At 40.8% G+C, this 23,583-nt stretch overlaps 2 protein-coding genes across 2 annotated transcripts in view; one reads left to right on the top strand and one right to left on the bottom strand.

The window, feature by feature from the left end:
* Positions 1-341: 341 nt before the first annotated feature.
* On the bottom strand, positions 342-3,518 carry Ktch (Ketchup). Its single transcript, XM_017178239.3, has 2 exons — positions 2,253-3,518; positions 342-2,004 (listed from the first exon to the last, which is right to left on the bottom strand). The coding sequence occupies exons 1-2, from the start codon at positions 3,400-3,402 to the stop codon at positions 842-844; spliced, it is 2,313 nt and encodes a 770-aa protein (XP_017033728.1). The 5' UTR covers positions 3,403-3,518; the 3' UTR covers positions 342-841.
* A 4,405-nt stretch (positions 3,519-7,923) lies between these two features.
* Positions 7,924-23,583, top strand: part of Gycbeta100B (guanylate cyclase soluble subunit beta-1-like) — a 28,924-nt gene continuing 13,264 nt past the window's right edge. The window contains exons 1-3 of the mRNA XM_070286673.1: positions 7,924-8,260; positions 11,496-11,600; positions 12,722-12,795. Of these exons, the coding sequence (XP_070142774.1) occupies positions 11,598-11,600; positions 12,722-12,795 (77 nt within the window). The 5' untranslated portion in view covers positions 7,924-8,260; positions 11,496-11,597. The remainder of the gene's footprint in view (positions 8,261-11,495; positions 11,601-12,721; positions 12,796-23,583) is intronic.

Below are 23,583 nucleotides of genomic sequence, written 5' to 3'. Positions count from 1 at the left end.
ACTTGTCATCTCATTTACATAAATTAGAAGTCATAAATTTGAAGTGAGCGGGGAAATACTTGAGCGTCAACGGTTGAAAGCTACCAAACGGGTAAAAGCTGCCTGCAAAAGTTAACAAAAGCTTAACAGCTTTCTTGACCCATTCGGGTTGTAAACCTTAACTTTATATTTCTATAGTTAAAAGCTTGAAACTTTATGTTTTATTATGATATCAGATCAGAGCTTTAAATCATATAAATTTCTATAAAAATACTCAAAAGCTTAATGTAAATAAATAATAATAAAGTATTTTTAAATGTAATATTTAATTATTTTTATTTTATTATGCTTGCTTGCTGAATCACTGCCTTGTTGACCGACCCCAGTGCAGTGTATATTTTCCATGCGAATTTCTATGATAACCGGTTTTCACACAGATTACTGATTGTAAATTGTATAATTAACCCCCTCCAGGCACAGCAAATAACAATTATCACACAACATTGCTCTTCTTCTGTGGAAAATCTAATGTTAAAATATTGTTTATAACAAAATTCCTAGTTTTACGAGAAATTTAGAAATCTAAGTTGTTTCTGTGGGATAAATTTGTTATCTTAACGAGATTCATGGGCAATGTCACTTTTTATCAAAGTATCTTTTGGGTATCTGTGTGTTCTGCAACTCTTATCTTTTGTATTTAGGAAAGTACACTGTAAAATATTTATATTTAAGGTTTTTTAGTTCATGTTTCCAATATAAATATATTATTAGACTATATACATTTTAAAATATTGTATCTTATATAGCAAACAGAATAATTTACCTTATTCGAATATATTTATAATCTCTAAACTGCGCACACTTAGTTACTTGTACTTTGAGTTTTCAATGAGTTCTTAAAATTCGATTCGGTGGCCAGTTCTATGACTTCCCCAACACGTTTCGAGCGCCGGAGACGGCACAGTCCCAGCCAGGATCGGCGATTATCCTTGTTGAATACCACAAAGTAAAGAAATAGAACGAATCCCTGCATTGTGGCCGTGATGCAAAAGAGATACGAGAATATTGTCCCGAAATTGAAAAAGGCGCACAGTCCGAAAATCCAGGTGACTCCCAGGAGAAAGAACAGCAGCACGGATAGATGCAGTTGCTTCAAGATGAGATTCTCAGTGAAGAGTGCTCTGTGAACACTCCAGTTGATGTAACCCAGCATCAAGATATTGCACAGGGTGATGAGACCAATGGGCAAGATCACACCCAGTCCCAGACCATATCCCGAGGGATAGCACAGGATCGGTATATCCTCAGTGGTGGTATTACCGCTGGGTCTGTAGGAGGCCGAGTCCAGGAAAACCACCAGCAGCGTGGGTATCAGGGGCAGGGTCCAGGCCACCAGAGCAGACATCAGTATATAGTGCTTGGGATGCTTCACCCCAATCACCTTCACATATCGCTTGTACTGCAGCAAGCCAATGATGAACATCCAACTGAAGACCACCAGGAGCAGGTACTGCATCAGGGCTCCCGTCACCAGGCAACGATCGAAGTCAGTACTATCCAACTGTTTCAGCAAGTCTCCTTCGCTTAGCACCAGGAACAGCGAAAGCTGGAGTCCCAGAGCCACGCACAGATTCAGTAGGATCTTCGTAGAGGGTGTGTTCCGGAAGCGCTTGAACAGTGCCGCAGTCACAAAAATGCCCAAGAGTCCCATTAGCGATAGCGACAATCCCACATTTGTTATAATATCCAAAGGCAACTCCTTTTCGCCGGTGGCTGATATCACTTCTGGTGGCTTTCTGATTCCCAGCAGGAACGTAAACTGGGTGAGGTGATCCGCATGGCAGAGGATCACGGGATGCGATGAGTTATCTAGTGGGACTTCACTGCCACTGCCACTGCCACAGGTGGAGATTCCATCGCTAAGCCAGGTCTCGTAGTTCCAGTAGCCGCAGCCGCCTTGGGCTTGGGATTTATTTGTGTCGCCATTACGCAGGAAAAAGGGCAATTTTCCGGGCAGGTTGTGATCTAAAAAATAAATTATTATTTAGCTTAAACTTAATTTGAATTTAGAAGGAATAAATAAAGAAAAACACAACGTAAGCTGACTAATATTTTTAAATAGTAAATATAATAAGAAACAGCTTCTTTAAATCATAATTTCCTGCTTAATTTTTGCAATTTTATGGCCAACTCCTAATGCGCTTTATTACTTTCCGCTGCAGTTGTTCTACTTTTATTTTACTGCACAAGATGAAGATAACTAATTTTCTCACCGTCTAGTCCCGGTATCGTTATTGAGATAACATTGCTGGTTGGCCTTCGTTTCAGTTCCTCCGCCGTCTCCACAAAGAGGGCATCGCGAGCGTAGACTTTGAAGATAAGGTAGCGGGCTCCTCTTTCCTTCACATCTCGCCAGAGTTTGTCGGGTAGAATTGCCGCACTCTCCAAATTTTCGATTGCCCGAATACTTTCCAGATTCTCGGATGATTGAAGAATTTTAAACTGTGATGTCACTCCCTCGAGGAAGATCGCTATTCCCGTCACATTTGCTACGCCGGGATCCACAAAGAATACGCTCAACTCCTTGGTCCTCAAAAGCACCACTCCCTTGTCGAGAATACGTTGTGTTTCGACTTGACTATTATCATTGGGAATCTGTAAGCTGGTAGTCCCATCTCCAGGTAAAAGTTGCGGGGCCAGAGCGTCCAGATAATCCTCGAAATTGCTCAGCAAGGAGTTGGTGGCGTTTTGTTCTGCTGCTAGGCGCAGAGTTTCTTTATCGGTGGACATCACTTGCTGGCAAATGTTCATCAAATCTTCGATGTCATCCACTTTCTGTACGGATTTCTTTACTTGAGAACTGAAAATCTCAGAAATACTGACGATATCGGCTGCGTTGAGCGGCTCTTTCGAGTGAGTAACCAAGTCGCTCAGTTGACTCAAATCCGAGGAATTATTTACAGCCAGAGTATCCAGATTCGTGCTAAGCTCTGGAGCCATTCTACAGGTTACATTTTCGAAACTCTGCCAGGTCTTTGTGCCGTTCCGGATATGACACCTTCGTCTCAGCGGGACATTTCTTTCATCCAGGCAGAGATCCCGCAGATGAGCGCGTTTTCCCACTTTGGTGGCCTCCACGCGATTTTCCCGGAATTCGTAGCCGTTTTTGGTTTCATACTTGATTTGAAAATCCTCGGCCTTGCAGTCTCCTTCAGTGCAGGTCTTCAAAGGACTCTTCTCCAGCTTGCCATCTTCACCGATGCAGAGGAGAAAGCGTACGTTTTTCAGGTGGCAATAATCAAGACACTTGCTAAAGTCCGTCGGATTCAGGTGCTGGGTCTCCTCCGAGCTGTCTTTCGAAGCGTATGCAAGTGCAAGTGCTATATTGCCAGCAATTAAACACAAGAACACCAGACTTGGCATCTTCTTAGCGAAGATTCCCTGTTGGTTTTTTATTGCTATTGTACTTTTTAATTATAATTATATTCAAGAGCAGGCTGCTTGTCGCACTCCCGAGCTCCGCGATCGACTGACGAAGAACATCGCGTACGACGATAAAACTTGTTTCCGTAAAACAGTACCCTGGAATAGGGCCTGCCAGAATCGCTGCTTTTCCCAGTCTCTTGGCTGAGCAATTGAGAGTGACATCTAGTTCGGTTTGAGCTGAAGGCCGACTGGTTAGTGGTCCAGTTAGTGGTCAGGATGGCAGCATCTTCAAAGGTCGAACGTATGAACTTATTTCACTTCTTGTAGCTAACTTTACGTTCGCGTGGTGGCTTGAAGATAGAATTTAAGAAATAAAATATTTTAAATAAAATAAAATACCTTCTATTCGAATGCTTTATAATTTGTATATTTATAAAATTATGTCTAAATTGTGTGTAAATATAATACTAATTATTTCTTAGGGTATTCTGTAGTACGACTTTCAAATTTCCATAGGGTTCTCTCTGATAAAAAAAATGAGAGCCCGCAAATGTATTCATGCACTGATCGGTAGCTGTTTTGATAACCAGAAAACCTTTAGATACTTCATCGCCACCACACACTGGAAAATGTAAGTACATTCAAATATTTGCACTAGCACAAAAAACAATGACGTTCATCTTGTTACATTTTTGTTTTAATTATAAAAAAATATTGTAGCTGTCTAGCAGACAAAGCAAATATATTTAAATTAATGCAAATGTACCAGAAGAAAGTGTAGTCAGAGTAAAAATGTAAGAACTACATTCGGACTTCTTACAAACTAATATACTTCCTTAAGAGATTCATTTAAAATGATCAGAAATCTCCGTGAGTAAATAAGTTAAATATATTAAATATGTACATTTTTGTAATTCTTGTTAGAAATCACATTCTCAAAAGTGTTAAGCTGTTGAGTTACTTAAGTTTAGTAAGTTATAATATTTAATCTCCCTTCTGCAGAGTCTTCTGATTCTGAGAAAGAGTTGACTTTGTTTGCCAAAGATATGGGATAAGTACTTTATGACTTATTACAGATAAGATAACATCAGGTCAAATGAGATAAAAAACAATATCTTTGAGCTATGCAAAAATATACCTCAAGTTAAAAGAGTTTTCTCATAAGTAAGAAATTAAAACTAAAATAACTGAAATAATAATTGTAAAAATGTAGTTTCTTCCAGTGTCTCCACTCATAAATATAAATCCGCAGCTTATAAGATCAAATCTGTCGATAGGTGGCCATAGAATTAACCGCGTGAATAATTAGATGCCACTCGAACGGCTGCCACCAACATCGCCGCCGATCACTTGAGTTTTTTTCCCCCTCTCTGAATTGCCACTCGAATTTGAAGAACTCGCGCGCGCCTCTAGATACGAGTCTGACTATTTCCCGATTCTGTGAAGAATCACAGCTTTATTGCTGATTAATTGCTATAATTACAACTGTTTCTACGTATACAGAGTGGTCTGGTTATAAATATAATTCAATGTTACCCATGAATGGCTAAATAACTTATTTATGTGTTACTCCCCTTTAAATAGTCTGCTTATATTACGCACATGAACTGTAGTTCAAGAAGCAGCTTGTTGTTTTTGAACTATGCCCTCTGGCCTTTGAAATACAATTCCTGGAAATTAATAAACATCTCCCTGGCCAAATTGTCGTATTTATTTTCAATTATTATTGCTGCAAATCAATGGTGCAATAATTGAGAGATGCCATGACATGCAGGGATGTTATTTACCTCCACTTGGATATTGGGATTATTGCTGCTGGGCCTGGGGCGTTGTAATTAAATAGGAGATCACATTCGGGCTACTCGGAGTGATTTCGAAATAAGTGTGGCTCCAAGCTTCGAGATAAGTAATTACTTAAGGTTTAGTAGGATGTTGATGATGCAACATAAGAGAGTTTTTTAGCAAAATGATAATGAATGAAACTATATTTAACAAGTTCAACAAAATATAAATAAATTTTACGATAAACGAGTTATAATCAGTCTACCAAAGAGTCAAAAGTGAATGGTATTTTTCAAGAATTCAGAGTGTTAAAATATAACGAATAAGTTATCATTTAAAAGTGTTTTTGTTTTACTTTTGTCTTGTTTCCCTTATATATTTACAGATAATAATAATTTCATAAAATAACATAAAAAATGGACAGACCGGAACTCACTTATCAATTTGTTATTTAAAACTTTTGGACATCTCGTCTCACATTCAAACATTCAGTTCTATGGCAACATTTTTCTTCCACCCATTTCTTTGTGAAATTTTCGAGTATGAGTGTTTTTGGGCTTGAAGCACGTAAATGCCACAAAAAGACGCAGGAGCCGAGGGTCCTTCTGCCTGCTGCCTTCTTTTCCATTGTCATGGAAGATGGTCTCGTCCCGGCAAAACATGTTTCAGCAGAGTCTGTTCCACTTCAGAAATTTATTTACTCAAGTGTGATGCGATTATCCTGATGCACTTGTCCTTTGTCTCAATGCGCTAGTTACGCCCGCTGGGCACCACTGCCGCCCATAAAACTCACAAACAGAATGGAATCTCGAATTTTTGTGAGTTAAGAGACTTGCCTCTCCCTTGTACCTAGTATGTGCAGCAATTGGGATGCCGGTGATGTGAAAGTCGATGCCCCGAAAACTTACTTTGTTAACCCCTTCGGCCGGGCTCTCTTAATTAAATGCCAGCCAGATAGTCATCTTCTGGCAGCGAACTTGATTGGTGTCCGGCGGCAGGACGACCACTCTTCTTCTGCAGCAAACACGCTCCATTTCCCGGGCACAATGTGCCAAGTCCTCCCGATGAGTTGGCTTCTTTTATTCCGCGGTTATCCGCATTTCCGCATCTTCCTTCCTCCCACCGAAACTGAAACTAGATCAAGAATCCGCCTTGTAACGACTTGGAGTGTCCAGAACAATCGCCGTCAATCCTTTAGGTTGCTAGAACTGGCTATGCTCTTTCGCTAAGGAAGGAAAGAAATTTTTTTAAAATATTTGAATACACAAGACACAATACATTACTAATATTTAATAAACTTATTTAAGAATCCTACTCCAAGGATGTTTAATAATTGGTTTTTTTTTCTTTTATAGTTGAAAAGCTACGAAAATATATCCAAAAGCTGCTCCTCCTCGACTTTGTGTAAAGCCATAGCCTTCGGCATTCTGAAAATGACTTTGACAGTCAGCAGGCTGGCCGGTTAACCGGGGACCTGGTTACTGGGTTAGTGCCTCCATCTGCCAGTGACTCCTTCGTCAGTGTCACCGGCAGCCCTGGCACGTCAACAACTCGGCAAAGGTGTCTGTTTTTGTTACGCGATGCTCTTTCGACCCTTTGTGCGTAGTGGCCAGTACAATTAAAAGTTGGACAATGTGATTAATTATGTTTGAGGAAAGTAATTCATTTATGCGCGTTCAGTTGATGCACTTTTCGCCATGACAAAGTGCAGAGAATGTGGCTAACAGGTGCTGGTTTAGCCACGCCCCAGTACGCCCCATTGGCTTGGGGTTCCTCTAAATTCCCCCCCAAAACCTCCTCCCTTTGGCCACCCCAACCTCCCCTAACACCCGCCCACCCATTCAATTTCAATTACTGTACAACGAGGACTCTGTTTGCCGTTTGCAATGCAAGTGGCTCTAATTTATTTGGCGCAGAAATGTTCATCTGCTCGACTAGAGCTGCCCGAAAATCTATTGTCGTAGGTAAATTATGCGTGAGCCATTGACTGAGTCCGGAATCCAGCCGTTGAGCGTTGCCAGTTGACAAAAATCAGCAGCAGCAGCAGCAACGACAGCGGCAGTAGAAAAGTAAATAAAGCCGGCAATAAATAACGCCGGAAACGGAAGTGGGCCGGGTGGCAATAAGAAGGTGAATGCAAAGCAAACAATTGCAGAAGAAAATCGAGCGACTGATTTACGTCGCATCTAACAAGTCAGAGCTACAAGGGTCCAATGTCACCTGAGGTGAAGGGAAATATTTTCGAAGAATTTTGTAGACCTTGTTGAACTCAATTATAAAATGGTGCTATGTACATTTTTTGAACATCTTTCTATGACTAAAAATCGATCTTAAAAGTTTTCTAAAGGATTCAGCACTCTTTCACTCCTTTCTGCCTTTAATTAAATAAATATAAAAAATAAAATAAAAAATTTTAGTTTATACCATCATTTTTAAAATAAAGCGGTCGCCATCTGTTGGCTGGTAGCTGAACGCCATCAGAGCGAGACGGAGCGAAAGAGCGAGCTTTCCCGCAGCACATAAGAGCTTTTCCGCTCGGGTTTTCCCCCGACGACCAGCAACAACAAACAGCTGAGTGGGCCAGGCAATTGGCACAGGCAAAGGCAGCGGCAACAAAGGCAAGGAGAAGCGGACAAGTGTCCTGGTCCTGCTGCTGCTGCTGCTGCTGGCTCGAAAGCCGCCTTTAAATCGGCAGGACGAGGCAGCCAGCGCTCAGTCGTCGACGGCTGTTCCACGCGAATCGTTCACTCCGACGGACAGTGCACGGCGGACAGTATCATCAAGCGGAGTGGGAATCGCTCCTCCGAATCCGCATCCGCATCCGAGTCCGAGTCCTCGCGCGCTTCTTATCAGGCGGCAGAGTCAGTGAAAGTGGAGAAAGGTTATCGCGAGAGTGAAACCGAAACCGAAAACGAAAACGAAACTCAGACAGGAGAGAAAGTATAACAAAAACAGCGAAATAAATCACAAGTTGCGAATAAACAAAAGCCAAGGGAATCGCTGAAATAAAACAAAATAAGAATACAAATCAAAATAAGAATAAAAAGAGAAGAATCCCGCGCCTCAAACAAATGTAAATTACACTCGCCCACACACACATGCTTTCTTTTGGTTTCATTTTGCTTTTGTTTTTTTTTTTCGTGTGCGAACAATGGCATTCCACTTGGCCCTGGATATTAAAGCATATACTTTGTGCGCTCTAATTTATTTCGCTCTATTTCATTTTATTTTCGGCACCCGGACAGAGAGACACCGAGTATTTCACGCCATCATTGTCCCCGTCGTGGTCCATAATTTGTGTGGGCTTCCCCGAACGAAAAGTTGCCAAATAGAAATATTGGCCTCAATATGTCAAAGTTTATTAGACATTTAGCTTTGCGTGCCCACGGCAATTTGCTGACAGTTGTTTTAGTTGGTCGGACGATAGTGAATGTCCATTATATTTGATAAATGCCCGGGCGGACACAGAGTTGAATGTACAATTGCTCTGCCGCACACTTTCCGCTCATTTTCCCTTTTTTGGTCCAAAAAAGATACACTGCAAGAAAGAGACACTTTTGAAAAACACTAGATATTACAAGGAAGTCCGTTTTCTGTAACCTTAAGACTTAAAAAAATGCCGTAAAAATGAAGTATACTCTGTAGATTTTATGATGAATGGAAAAAATGAAACAGTTAAACCTGATTTTTAATCAAAGTATCAATTGAAAAATGTAGTAAAATTACTTTAATAAATTTGTCTATGAAATGTACTTAAATTTAAATGGTAATAAATCTCTAAAAATGTTCACGGAATAATATTTCTTGATTAAATCTTACCGATACAAAAATCTTATAAAATATATATCTAAATAGAGTAAATTATGGAGTATTAAAAAGTGTTAATACTTACTAAAACATAAACTCTAAAATATTGATAGTTATATCTACTTCAAATGCTAATTAATGAAGCCCTTCAAAGACTTTCCTACAGTTTTCATACAAATATTAATAAACCCTTTTCTTTAATGCCCAAAATAAAGGTTTATTTTAATAACTTTATGTTTATTTTTTGCACTGTCCAAACACAACAAAGTTGAGGACACGGCATCCACATCCTGCGGCCGTCCTGTGGCCATGTTGTGTGCACTGCGAGCCTCATTTTGTGCCCCGGCCTAATGGCAGGCTCATCATTAACTCAGTTATTGTCAGTTTAGCGCTAAATTGACAGGCAGAGCGACGGGCCTCCGGGGAGGGAGAAAAACCGAGGGACTTTTCAACTGGGCCAAGTAAATATCGTTTTGTTTTTACTTTGGCATCCCCGTGCCATTTTGTCGCAATTATCAAATGGCGTGCTCGTCATCGCCAAATAGCAGTGACAAATGGCCAAAGAAGGAGAACAGAATAAGTTAAGGGCAGGAACTTTAGCAGGACCTCTTCCAGTAAGCCAGGCCAAACAAAATGCAAAGCCCTCGAATCGAGACTTATTTACACTCTTGTCTCTCTCGACGGCGAACGAAAATAGCACAAGGAGAGGTCCTTGGTAGCTCTGTTGACAGTGTGCCGCTACCGTTATCAAAATGCCAAATGTTGCACGTAATTAAAACTTGCTCAATCGGAAGGATGTCAGGACCCTGGCTCCGTTACGGCCCCGAGGTCATTTGTAAATACTTATTTTTGATACGACTTTCTACCTCGATTAATTCACCGTATTTGGGTATTTGTAATAAGCAAACAGCACACCCGGGGGGAGGGAGGGAGGTATGTAAGTAGGAGAAAAAGCCAAACAATGACATATAAACAACACGAATATACACACGAAATATTTGTAGAAATTGTATATGTTAATACACGTGTTATGCGAAGCCACCTTAACGAGGCTTCTAATGGGCCACAAAAATGTCTGCCAAGATGGACGAAAATCGATATTTTTCACTCTCTCTCGCTGACAACCTTTTTAAAGTGCGGACCTGAAGTTGACTTAAAGTGCGGCTTAGTGTTGGCTTTTCTCTTAAACTTATCATTGCCTTTGCAGGCCAAGTTTCCCTTTTCAATTGAAGGCAACTTTCCCGGGCTGCCATTTTGCCACTTTTTGCTCTCGCTCTGCACTCTCTCTCTCCTCCCCGCCAAAATTCTATGCCCTTAAGGAGTTTTCCTATGGCAAACTCCATGAAAACTCAATGCTCGCAATGCCTTAATTGCCCTGCACTCGTCGTGGCGCATAAATTTCGAGATTCGCTCACACTCGCACAGTTGCCGGTGAACAGGTGTGCGGTATGTGTGTTTTTAGCTGTGTGTACCTGTGTGTAATTAACCAGCCGTTTGCCGCCTTTGTTGCTGTAGCTTCTACGCCAAGCTGTCGCTTTTGTAGGTCCCCCTTACTTTTTTGTTTTTTGTTAGATGATACTCTAAAAGGGTTTTCAGTCAGGGAGATGGTTTGAAAATTGTGTTCAATATGTTGACTATTTTAAAATGTAAATATTTAAAATATATTAAAGGTGATCAATTCTTATAACTGAAAAAACAAGTAACCTTCTTATTTAAATTTCTTATTTGTAGAGAACATCAAATATTCGGCTTTAGTGAAATTCAAGCCTTCATTTTCCTTGCCTTTTTGTGACCCAGTTGATGGCTGTGTTGTGGGTTGTTGGTGTATTGGTGTGCTGGCTGTAATGCCTGTGTGTTCTCTGGGTGTGTTGTGCCTTTGGCTTCCGCACGTGTTGCATGTGGCATGCAACAAACAAGCACATACATACTACGAGCTCGTAATACTCAAAAATGCAGTTGTAACGGCCCAGTAAAAGGCCCCAGAAATTGTTGCTGCCGCGTCTGGGAAATGCTCGAGAGTCTCGGTTTTGGGGCCGAAACTTTTCTTTTTCCGCTCATTTAAATATTTGATTAGTGTGGGTATTTAATGCGAACCATCGCATTTCAGCCTGGGTAGAGGCATATATACATTTATAATAAAATATATGGCCAAGTCGGTTTGGGAGGTCGTAAAAAATGCATATTTACAGCAGGGATTCGGTGGCAGAAAAACCACCGATCGCATTATATATTACCCGCTAGCCACTGGCCACACTCTCCGCTCTTAAATGTTACAGACCACAGTGTTTACTTTGTAATTTTCATTACGCTTATTTCTCTTTTTTTGAGCTTATCATAGCCGTCATATCGGTTGGGCAAACAAATATAATTTATTACATTTTCATTGTCGTGGCACTCGCAGGGTAGCAGTGCAGTGGAAATCGCCAGACGGACGGACAAATAGTGAAATGAAAATGAAATAAATTGCAATATCAATATGGAATTCTGGTGTCCAATTTCAGTTGTGATATGCGTCTGAACACATTCGTTGTGAAAGTGAATTAAATACGCCGGCAAAGCGTTTCAATCAAGCGGAAACCGAAAAGGAAAATCACACAACAAAAATGGTAAGTGAAAAGGGAAACTTAAAATGGTAATTAATTTATAGGAAAAGCAATAAGTAAGAAAATATTATCTAGAATATATTCTTTTGAATGTGTAGATATGCTGAATGACTTGAAAAGTAAGAGTCCTGTGCCAGTTTCTTTATGAAAGAATTTTCCTAATAATTAGCACAGTTATTGTTTTACTCCTTTAATTATATATTTTTAGTACATAAAAAAGGAGCTTTAAAAGATTTTTTGAACAAATTTCTATATCCTTTAAGTTCAAAGACATCTAAATCATATCTTAGCAACCTGCAAGAAAAATTCGCTTGGCTCAACAACCTCTGCACGTTGACATACGCACAGAAATGTTGATCTAATGATTGCGATTTTCGCAGCATTTCCCAACAACCTCATTTCCCAGCCCAGTTTTCTAAATTTGAGACTCGGTTCTTGGTTCTTTTCCGTTGCTACAACATTTCAATGCGCCCAACAAAGGCAATAAACATCAAATATCGGTTAGATACATCTTCATCAGACAACCGAGCAGAAAAGCACAAAATCCAAGAGCAGGGAAAATCAGGAAAGGAAGACAAGAAGAAGAGGGTAAAAAAAAAAAGAAAATTGTAAAAGCAACAGCAGGAGAAACAGTGGCAGACACAAACACAAACAGCGGGCGAAACACAAACAAACACACGAAGCCTCATGTGTGGCCAACTAGACGTATGCGTAATGTATGTAAATATATTTCAAGTATTTTGCTTGTTTAGTATTACTTCCGGCGGAAGCGATTGATTGTGCTGCGTATCTGGATACCATAGGTATGTCTGCTCCAGTCCCTTCTGAAGTGCGGAGGGGGACGGCAGCTTGATTTCGCACAACAAATCAAATTGATTGCTTTTCGGATACATTTAAAACGAAATGAAAATGCGCAATCGCTATTGATTTCGCATATTTCAAATTTATCGACTCGAATCAAAGCGTTCACTCCCCGCCTGGGAATGCAATTAAAATCGGAAGAGCTCAGATTTTTACGATGAGAGCTAGCACAGATAGACACTAGCTGGGGATATATTGATATTTGCTTAACAGCGGCCATAAACATAAATACTAATCGGTCTGTTTTCTCTTCATGCTCGCAGTATGGCTTCGTTAACTACGCCCTGGAGCTGCTGGTGCTCAAGCATTTTGGCGACGAAATATGGGAGAAGATCAAGTAAGTAGCGCCCAAGTCCTGGGCAAACAGTTGCACAAACTCATTAGCCGAACGACACTCAGTGTCATTAGGGGAAGCAATAAAAAAGAAAGGGGGAGGCCAATGTCGACTTCAATGCGAAACCCAATCACTTCCACAGACGGTGACTTTCTGTACATACGCTATGCTATCGTATTACTCGAAATAACCAGGATATTCCACATCCAATTCAAGGTCCTGGGCCTGCACAAACAGATTAACTGCGGCGCGCACTTAATTAATAACTAAAATACATAAATCCCTCCCCTCGACCAAAACAACGTTCGTCTGCCACGTACCGCAATTAACTAATTATCCATTTTTCACATCGGACACGGACATACAGTTGATGGGCGTGGCCCCGCCCACACCCACAAACATAGTGAGATATACATAAATTAATTGAGGCTGTTTGTTGTTGGCGGAGCATAAACAAGCAAAACACGCGTCGCATTAATGCGTACATGGATTTCCCAGGCCCAAATCCAGGATTCCTTTTCTGGCCCTACAAGTGCAGTGAAAATATTGCACTGAGAAAAATATTTACCATAAAGCTAGGAGAATAGGAAAGTTTAATTCGAAATTAGCTGATTGAAATATACATTTAAAAATATAAATATTTGTGAAAAATATTGTAAACATATATATTTATGTCATGCATAAAGAATTGAATATGAAAAATTAATACAAATTTCAGAAATCATAAGTCATAAGTCATTTAAGATCATTATTTATTCTCAGTGTGCAGAGTTAGCGGAAATCAACACCCCAAAACGTCCACGCGCCGTCCGTGCGTTCGACTTTGTTTATGGGAGTGTTAGTGTGTGTCTACAGGCTATATACAATTCGCATTTATCTTAATTAAGTTATTGATATTGCTACATGCGTGTGTGTTGGTGTGTCCTGTGTGAGCTGGTGAGAGCGCTGCCTGCCTGAGTCATAGACTGAACTCCTCGTAATTGGCTGTGATTTATGATTTTGGATTGCTTAACCGCAAGTCACTTGCCATTTGTATTGGCCACGTTTACAGATTGCTAATGAATCGACCCGTCAAAAGGCAAGTCGCATCGGGTGTCGGCAGCTCTGGGCCCCAGACAACCCTTTAATTAGGGCCGGGCAAGAAAAAGGGAAAATACAACCGCCAACTTTTCTCATTAGAAAGGTCTACGTTGAGCGAAAAGGTAACAATGGCAACGTTCACCAGCACACTGTCAAAAAGCTTAAACTTCAATGAAAGAAGTCACAGGTGGACTTAAGAAAATCAATAATTTAAATTAAGAGAATCTTCGCTTGGTTTTAGAAGAGAAATATCATTTTGTTAGACAAATAATTCAAACTAAATTAATATAAATAAACCTTAAGCCTTAAAGCCTCAGCAGCAAAGTCATTTAATATTAAAAGCTATAAATATTTGATTATTTCGGAATTGACTACAGTTCCCCTCGAATTTAAGATAGCAAATTTTCTAAATTGAAACAAAGAAATTCAAGGAACTTTAACCCAAAGTCACAGGGTATAATTAAATCTCAAACTCTTAAAGTTTTAATAATAGTTTGCCGTTTATTTGAGAGGTTTCTCCTTTGAGAATCAACCCCTAACGAAATCTATAAATAATTTCTTTTTGTGCACTACTGGCCATTTAATTTAAATGTCTGCCAATGGGGTCGGCATTGACATGACTTTAATTGCATTGCAGTTAGTTGGCAGCCGTCGTTGTAGTCGCATTCGCTTCTGAGCGAATCAAAGTCATTATCTAGCACTTGAGGCGCCAAGACAAAGACGAGGCCTTTGTCTTGTGTCCTGGGTCCTATATATCTATATATATCTCGTGGCCTCAGCCCTGGGGCCACAGCCACTTACATCCCCCCAGTCTTATGTCTATAGTCCTCGGATGGGCCACATCGTTTGTCGCCGTCCTCGCACTTGAAGGCATTGTCAAAGCGTTCATTAAAGAGGGCAAAAAAAGTCTTATAGTGTCTCGACCATAAAATACCCGGCTGTTAGATTGTAAAATTCTTTGAATTTGTAATCTGGTTATCATAAATAGTATACATTCCATTTTCTGGTGTCTGGTTCTCTGATATCATATGTATATATTTTTCATTCACGATTGCAATTAACCCCTTAAAAACTACAAATAATGGGTATGCAAAAGTAAGAGAATACCGAGGCCGCAAAGAACAGAAAAGGCTGGAAAACCTGTACCGTTGGGTGTATGTACGTGCGTGAAGGGGTTTTGGTTTGTCTTCTCTGGCTTTTCCCTTGTGGCTTTCCCCGTGGCATTGGCAATGGCATTTGCCTTGATTGACATCCAACTGACCGCATTGAGTGATAGTTGGTCGGGACTCTCTACCCCTTTGTCTGCCCATTGCTGATTGCTTTTAAAGCCTCCCATTCAGGGCCGTGGTCTTAAAGATGGCTCCGCTTTTGTATAGTCTCACTTCTCGTGTTTGCGTTCACTTAATCAGAATCAGAGCGCTAAGTGCTTTATGCTACTTGGTCTGGGCGCATAATTGCAGCACATCAATCTGCAAATGGGTCTCATTAATTTGCCTAAACAAGATGCCGTTGTGTGAGCCAAGGGTAAGGGGATACGTGGCGAGACTTCAAGTTTAAAGCAGAGATGGAATCCACAAGATAGCTCAGGGCTTAACATTAACTGAGAGTTTGGATGTCTGGCAGTATGCAGAGAGAGAAATGTTTTATAAAGGCACTTTAAAATATATCTTTTAAGAAGGTTAAATAAACATTTAAAAGGCTAATTTTTATAGTAGTAAAATTCATCTAAGCCATGTGAGGTTCAAGGCCCTCATGAGTGCATTTAATCCCTTTTTTAACCGTGTAATCAGAGTGTCTGTTCTTCAACTAATACACTCGCAACAAGCGTCCATTCGCTTTATTGTTATTTTCCCTGTTTTTCCGAGTCTTTCATCTGCTGTTGTTGTTGATATTGTTGCGACAGTGGCCGTTATTGTTATCGTCGCTGCCGCCGGTTTTGTTTCTGTTGTTGCCCTCGCTGTTTGTGCGTGTTTGTGGCACTTTAGACAAAAATCGATTTGCCTATAAAATGGTTTACAGCACAGACCACAACCACAATGCGGCCACAGGAGCGAGACAGACATACAGAGAGTTGAGGTATTGGGCGGCTCTGCTTGACTTGGCTTGGCTTGGCTTGGCTTGTCATGTGCTGGAATTGGATTTGCTTTTGGCCCTTTGTGTGCCAGAGTGTGTCAATATGTCAGTCAACTCATACACTCACTGCGTGTATGCTCTGAATATGTTCTGTCATATGAGCCGCAGCTGCTGATGCGCTGGTCAGTGGCCAATCGTCGCTAATGGGTTCCAATCCCGATCTCTCACTCAAACCCTACCCTTTTAGCCTGATTTAATGCGTGCAAGAATGATATCACTAATTTGCTTAAGTGTCGAGTGCTTTTAGCAGCTTGAAATGTTATGCCAAGTTTCCCAGAGCAGGGAAATCCTAGGGAAACAGGTGAACCCATTCTGTCAAGGGTTTGATATATGGCTAGAAAAGTTTTCCAGGCACGTCAACGCCGACTTGTCATATTAAATGTAAATTTGTTGAAAAATTTTTGAGGCAAACACGTTAGAATGTGTTCCGTTTACCAAAAATTTTTGCGACTTATTAGGTTTGCTGAGAAAGGTAAGTGGGTGAAGGGGTTGGTGATTTGCTGACAAATACTGAAAATCCATCAATCTTCATTTCGCTTGACTGGAATTTCCATCAGCATGAGGTTCGGCTTGGAGGAAAAGCAATCAGCCAGCGTTTTGTCAAGGCATCCTGCCCAGGACACTTGGCTACGATCTCATTTGATTGCAGGCATTTTGGCGAATGAGGAATCCTTCGCTGCCATTAAAAGCGCATTTGCAAACTCACAGCCTCTGCCTCGGTCTCACTCCCAAAAAGTATTTATATATGGCTTTGATACGCGTTCAGCTTATTTTTTTTTCGGTTACTTTGGGCCATTAGTCGCCCGCTCACACACCCCACCAATGACCTGACTTTTTTGCCATGTTTTTTTTTCCTTTTTTTTCATCTTTTTTTGTTAGTTATTCATAGGAACTCCTCACACACACACAAACCACTCAGTGAGAGCCCACGCCCGCAGCATTATGTCTTTTTTCCTCTCTGTTGTTTGCCGCACTCACACGAAAATCGATCGCATTTTCATGGCACACATTATGGAAATTCGAGTCGATTTTCGAGAGTGTATATATATGTATGTATATATGGAAGGGAAATGGCATTTTTGAGGCTTGTAACGAGTTGAGCAGTTGCCGGAGCTGAGAGCAACGTGTGCGTGCTAATGCGTCAAAAAATGTGCGTTGGCCTGGCCAAAAAAAAACTTTTGGCCAAGCTCAAGCTCAGCTGACAGCTGGTAACAAAACTGTGCCCCAGGCAGCCTCAAACTCAAACACAAAAACAAACAAACAAACAAGGACAGCCAAAGAAGCACCTGTTCACCCTTCTTCTACATCCGTTTCCTCAACTTTTTGCATTTACAATATTTTCATATTGCCGCTCCAACTGTCGTCGCCATTTTGTCAACTGTTTTCAGCTTGCAGAGCACGGGAAATATTGTTACGCTTTATTGACTGCCGTGATGCGGGCAAGCTGCTCCCTGTCAGCTGCAGCCACGCCCCCTTTTGGCGTCCTGGCATTTGACACGTTTTCGCACTTATCGCCGAGATTACTTTTTGCTTTGATTGCATTTCTTTGGCTTGGCGTGCGCGAGACTCCTTTAGCTTCATTTATTGTCTGTTTGATTGCTTCATATTTTTTGGCCAAAAACCTGGTATCCCCTTATTCCGCATCCGAGTGGCATCTTCCCAGATATAATTCCCACCCCCCTCACTATAAATCCGCAGTTTATTGTGGAAAGTTTTCCGTTTTGGGCGTTTTTATGTCCTTCAATTTTATCGCTTTATGAATTATGCGTCGCGTGCGTGCGGCCAGCAAGTTGCGCATACGCAATGTTGGACTTGACGCCTTCAATTCACCGCCAGCCAAGCATTATCGCATTTAATGGCTTGTCAATAGGGCCAATGACTGGCCCCCGAGTGTCCTTTCGTGCGTTAAAGTCAAATGGTGTGCAATAATCTAAATAAAATGGAGCACAAGGAGGCTAATTATAGTCAAGACAACGCGGAGCAGCCACTTGAGCGACTGCCAGCCGATTATAGCCAGCCATTAAGCAGACAAAGGCAAAGCGAATCGCCATTATTAATCGACATGACAAGTTGGAGAGTGGGCAGTATACTGTAGTATCTTGGTATCCTAGTAATAGTTAACATAAAACGCCATTTGGGTAACACGAAACCTGGAATTACGTCAAAAATTATTAATATTGAATTACGGGTATAATTTATAAAAGTTATTATGAGGCACGAAAGGAATTATAACACCGATAACGATATTTAAATGGAATTTATTTGTATAACAACCAATAACTCGAAATCTTTGTAAGAAATGTATCAGAACTCTTTAAGAATAGCATAATATTAACTTTAAATGAACGATTTTTAACCTAAATGCGTTTAAAAACAAATTATATTAGTGAAAATAACCATATCCCCCTTTAAATAAATTCTTAAAAAATACATCACACGCAATCTTTTGGTTATAAATATTTACAAAAGTGAGAATACATCTCAACATACCCCAAAAGCAACATCTTGCTACAGGGTAAATTCAAATATTTGCCTTTCAACCGCCTTCGCCTAAGCACACAGCTTTGGTGTTCTGACTCTCCCCAACCCTTACAATTTTTGTGCAGAGGCTTGGTCCCCATTGGTCTGTCAGTTTCTGTATTGCTTTCAATTCACTTGACGGCACCAGCTAATTACATATTCCGTGGCTTTCGCACGAACTAAACACCACAGAAAATTCCATTAATTTGTAATAATAATTCCATGATACAGTGGTCGTTAATTATGCAAGCTGGTTATGGTGCGGCCCCCTGCCTCGTCACACTTTTTAATTAAATGTGGCAGTCGAAAATATGTTGGGCCGCTAACGGGGCGCATACGCAATGTCTAGTTAGTTAGTCACTACTTTTTCGACCGTCTGCTCTCTGGCGGATAATTAAATAACCGGCTAACCAGTAACGGGGGGATAGTGACTATGCACATATTTCGCGCATAAATGCATCACTGAAATTTGTATTTATTGCATTTTGCGAATACCGACACACCCGAGGTCCCTTGGGGACAACAGACAGAGAGAGAGAAAGTGAGCGCGCAGGACACGTCGCTTAAAAGCAATTTATTTTCCCCATATGAGGGGGTCAGCTGCCGGCAGCTACACCAGACCAACAGAGCGTGGCTCAAACGTTTTCCCACCATTCCTGGCCATTTTTTATATACAACCAAAGTGAGTGGGGTTGTTTTTTAATAAAACTAAAAACCACAGAGGGCTCTCCCAGGGCGCATCATTTGCATCATTTCGAAATTGCACTTTTGGCCTGCAATCTCCATATTGAAATCATGTCCTCGCATCGTAGACATTCCGCATGTTTTTCATATGCTGCTGCAACTTCCGCTCTGAGATTTCCCCCATTTCGATGATGCTCAACGAAGATACTTCCCGCTCATTTGCATTTTACAGCAAAACAAGACACTGCAAGTGCAGAAACATGGCTGTCAAAGCCGGAAGTGTTGCCTTGTGCCTCCGTAAATTTGCGCCATTTTCTGTTGGCCTTGCCAGGCATCAGCTTTTCACTTGAGCCTTGGCCGGCGGCCATCATTAGGACTGGGATTTCGAGGATGGAGAGCCAGTGGAAAGCCAGCTGGAGAGCAAATTTGTGCATAGAATTGGTTCCGGACAGGCGGCCATTGCAAATTGTGTTAGGGCCCGGAGTTGGCAACGGCTAGTTGAAAATGTAAATCGAATTTCCCATTCGATTCGATCGCAATTCCATTTTTCAGGCGTGACCGAGAGCACGTTTGTAATGGAGTTGTGCTTACTACACTTAGCAAAGGGCAGAAGGGAAATTTAATCAATTATTATTAGGAATGGGAATTTAGAAAGTATAAAGAGATATAAGAGTTAAACAGTTTAAAGAGTACCACTTACTAGTTTCAAAGCAAAGCTAACGCTAAGAAGGATAGACGCTATTTATTTATAGATAAAACACCTTTGTAAAAATCTTAAAAGTGGACTTACGGAATATTTTAATGGGTTAATAAAATTATTAAAAAATATTCTAATGGGCTTAAATCAACAGTCCATTTCAGAAACATTCTACAAATAACTATTTTCTTAGGAAAAGTATGATTAAAAAATTAACAAACTCTTTTAACTCTTTTATTATACCTACAACACTTCCTAAATCTCTTTCATCCTCTTAAATCACTTTATTAAATCAGTCATATAAGAGCAGAGGATTCTTTATTAGGCCTTTCAAAACCCCTTCCTGCATTTTTTATTGCCGTGCACAGGGATCCCATCAGTTAAAGCTGCCGCCCGACCAATGAAGAATCTGCTTGGCGTACAATAAAGTTAATTTCCCCGTAATTCCGCCTTAGGGCAGCTTTAAAAACTAATTGCGTTACAGGCCCACACGCAGCTTAATTTTTTGCTCTCGCTCTTGAAACCGAAAAACCGGCACAGTGGGGCTGGGGCTGTGGCTGTGGCTGTGCTGTAGGCACAGTGGAGTGGGTAGCGGGTACTCAACCGCAAATTCCCAGCGGGCGATGGGCTTTGGCTTGTTCAACATTTATCAGTGAGCATCGGCGGCGATATCGACAGTTGCTAATGATGTCCTAATTTCGGGATGTCACAGTGCATGCGTAGATAAAAAGCAAATGGCGTGGAGACAACGAATCCGGAGGCGAGTCAATCGATGGACACTGGCGGTAATAAATGACCTTCTTGGCCACGACTAAAGGGAGAAAAAAAATAAAGAAATGAGAAAAAATAGTGGGTGGTTTTGGGCCTGCATATGGACAGTTATTAATGGGCTCGGCCAAAAGTGCGATTCATTCATTTTGCTGCTCCTTCTTTTTTTTTTGTGCTTCTCCTCCTGGGCTTTTCCGAGAAATGTCCCTCCATTGTCACTAGGTGCGACACACACACTTGAGGCTGCATTAAAGGTTAATCATACGCCCCATGGCCGCCGCCGCAGCTTAACGGCAGTAAAAATGCTAATCCCCAGCAAAATCGACTTGACGGAGGCAATGGCAATGACAATGACGAAGACGACGACAGGGACAGGGACAGTGACTGCGAGGACGAGGACAAGGATGATGATGAGCGTGGGCTTGAACCAGTTTCAGATTCTGTTTCAGATTCCGCGTCCTTCATCATTAACGACGTACATCACGTCTGCATGTGAATTGCTTGGCAGCGGTTTAACGCTAATCGCATACAAATACACACGAGACAGCAGACAAGACCACTCCAGACCCTCCCAAAAAGTAGGTATCCCCAAGGGGAAGATGGCCTGTATTCTCAGTAGAAGCAAAACTAGGGGATTGGCTTCGCCGACTTCTTCCTGATTTGAATAACACGCCTCAGGGATTACCGGGAGAAACACAAGCATGCCACACGTAAAGAAAAACACAGCCTAAATGGTTTCTTTAACTGCTGTATTTTATGCAAGAAATAACACCCTTTAGCGGCATTCAAAAAGAAAAAGTAAATGTATGTATTTCCAACTAAAAATAGGCAAAAGATAATATTGCCATAACAAGGTACTAGTAGCATCTCACATGCAGTTTCGCAGTTAATTTTCTTCGACTTTCCCCACATGTGCAATGGCTGTAATTTCGATGTTAATTTCCCGCCGCTGGCTTTAGACCAAAGCAATGCTCACGACTAATTCGTCTTGACCCTGGCCAAGTCCCAGCTTGGCCCTGCTAGCTGCAGGCGCCCACAGTTCGGCGGGCTTCGTCCTCTAAACGAAGTGTGGACAATAAAACATGTGACTCACTTGAGTTATGTGGCACATTAACTTGCCCGAGTCTTAAGTGGCTTTTAACCTTATTTCGTTTCCGTTGCTCGACCGGGTACTTTTTCTTGGCGGTCGCTGCAGCTTTTCCCAATGCAACTCATCGTTCTCTGAGGTGACTTTGGTATACTCTATACTCTGCTTGAATAGCTCCAAGCATTTAGCTGGCATATTTAAGCCAAATACGGCACACATTAGGCCAAGATTCCATTCTCACCTCACTGGAGCAAGGCCAAATTGGATGAGTTTCTGCTGCAATTCGCTCTTTGGCTAAGTGCCTGCCAGGAAAATGCGCTAATGTCGGTTAGTTTGAGTGCATATACATGTGTGTATATGGGTTTCAGTGGGCGCATAACGTGCACACAAACAGTTGTGGTGAAAATAATAGCACTTGAGTTCTTCTAAAGTTTAAAAATTTTCTATCTTGAAAGTTTGACAGTGGACTTTAGGTAGCATAAAGTGCGCAATTCAGGCCAAAATAGTCTTCTTAGACTTAAATTTTATTGAGCAATCATTTTTTATTGATAATAATAATAATTATTATTGCTCTATAATTTTTACCACAATGGTCTGCCTTCTCCAGTTGCATGTTCCTTCCACAACTTTTGTGGGGGACGTCAGACTCAGCTGCCGGCTTAAAGACGCAAACGGAAACCGCAATTAAATGCGGGCAGGCTCATCGTTCAGCTCCTAAAAGAACTGATTAGGAATTCCAACTCAAACCGCACGAAAAGTCAGGCTGGAATTAACTGATTGATTATGGATTTTACGCACTTTTGCGGTCTGGCATTGCCACGCAACTGAGCCATCTTAAAGTTTCAGCTGCCAAAAGTCAACAAGTAGTTCATAATAAAGCGATTTAATGCCTTGCCATAAAAAGCGAGAGTCATGTGAGGAGGACCTGTGGGAATTCGGGGACTCGGAATATGGGAGCAGCCAGAGTTAGAGAGCGTGTCAGTGGCGCGTAAATTCCACGCTTTGAGGATTCCGAATGGGAGAATATTTTCCCTTTTTTTTCCCACTTTCTCTCGGTTTGTTACGGACCTGCCACGTGGGCGGGGACTGGCCCAGCGATTGGCATATTAAATAATAATATTTACACGCGAGAGCTTCCAAAGCAAAGCAGTGGCCTGACCGGAGATATTTACACCAGAGATGACAGTTTGGCCTTTTACAGGATGGAAATAATAATTATAAAAAATATTGGTATATTAAACAAGAAAGAAAGCTAACTTTGGCCAGCCAAAGTTTGTATACCCTTGCAGGTAACAATTAAAATATATCATAACTAAGCCAAAAATTCATTAATTTCGATTCGGAAAGCAGTTTTGTGTTAGTTTTTATTAATTAGAAAAAACTGCATACCAAATTTAAAATTTTAAGAAATCAAAATTTTTGGTCATTTTTGCTAATTTGAATGATGTAACCCCTTATCAAATTTCGCAAAAATGACCAAAAAATCGATTTCTTCCGGACATGTCTAGAAAGATTTGCATGTTAATGCTGATCAAGAATATATGTGGTTTATGGGGTCGGAAATGATTCCTTGACTTAGAAAAATATTATTTTGTATTATAAAATCTGATTTGTTATATTAAAAAACTTCTTAATATTTTTAAAATTAAAAATACCATAACTCTGCCAAAAGAGCATTAATTTTAAATCGGAAAACTGTTCTGTGCAAGATTTTCTATAGTTAATAAATCTGCATACTTTATTTAAAAATTTTGAAAATTCAATTTTGTATCAAAATTAAAAATTTTAATGATGTAACCCCTTATAAAATTTTGCAAAAATG

This window comes from Drosophila kikkawai, chromosome 3R (genome assembly GCF_030179895.1).
Source record: "Drosophila kikkawai strain 14028-0561.14 chromosome 3R, DkikHiC1v2, whole genome shotgun sequence".
Lineage (NCBI taxonomy): Eukaryota > Metazoa > Arthropoda > Insecta > Diptera > Drosophilidae > Drosophila > Drosophila kikkawai.
This window is presented reverse-complemented; position numbering and strand designations above follow the sequence as displayed.

What these genes read in the sequence shown, in the direction of transcription:
- Ktch (XM_017178239.3), bottom strand. Translation starts at nt 3,402, where the DNA reads ATGCCAAGTCTGGTGTTCTTGTGTTTAATTGCTGGCAATATAGCACTT. An exon ending in AACGATACCGGGACTAGACG is followed by an intron (nt 2,005 to 2,252) that starts GTGAGAAAATTA and finishes TTTATTTTTTAG; the next exon opens with ATCACAACCTGCCCGGAAAA.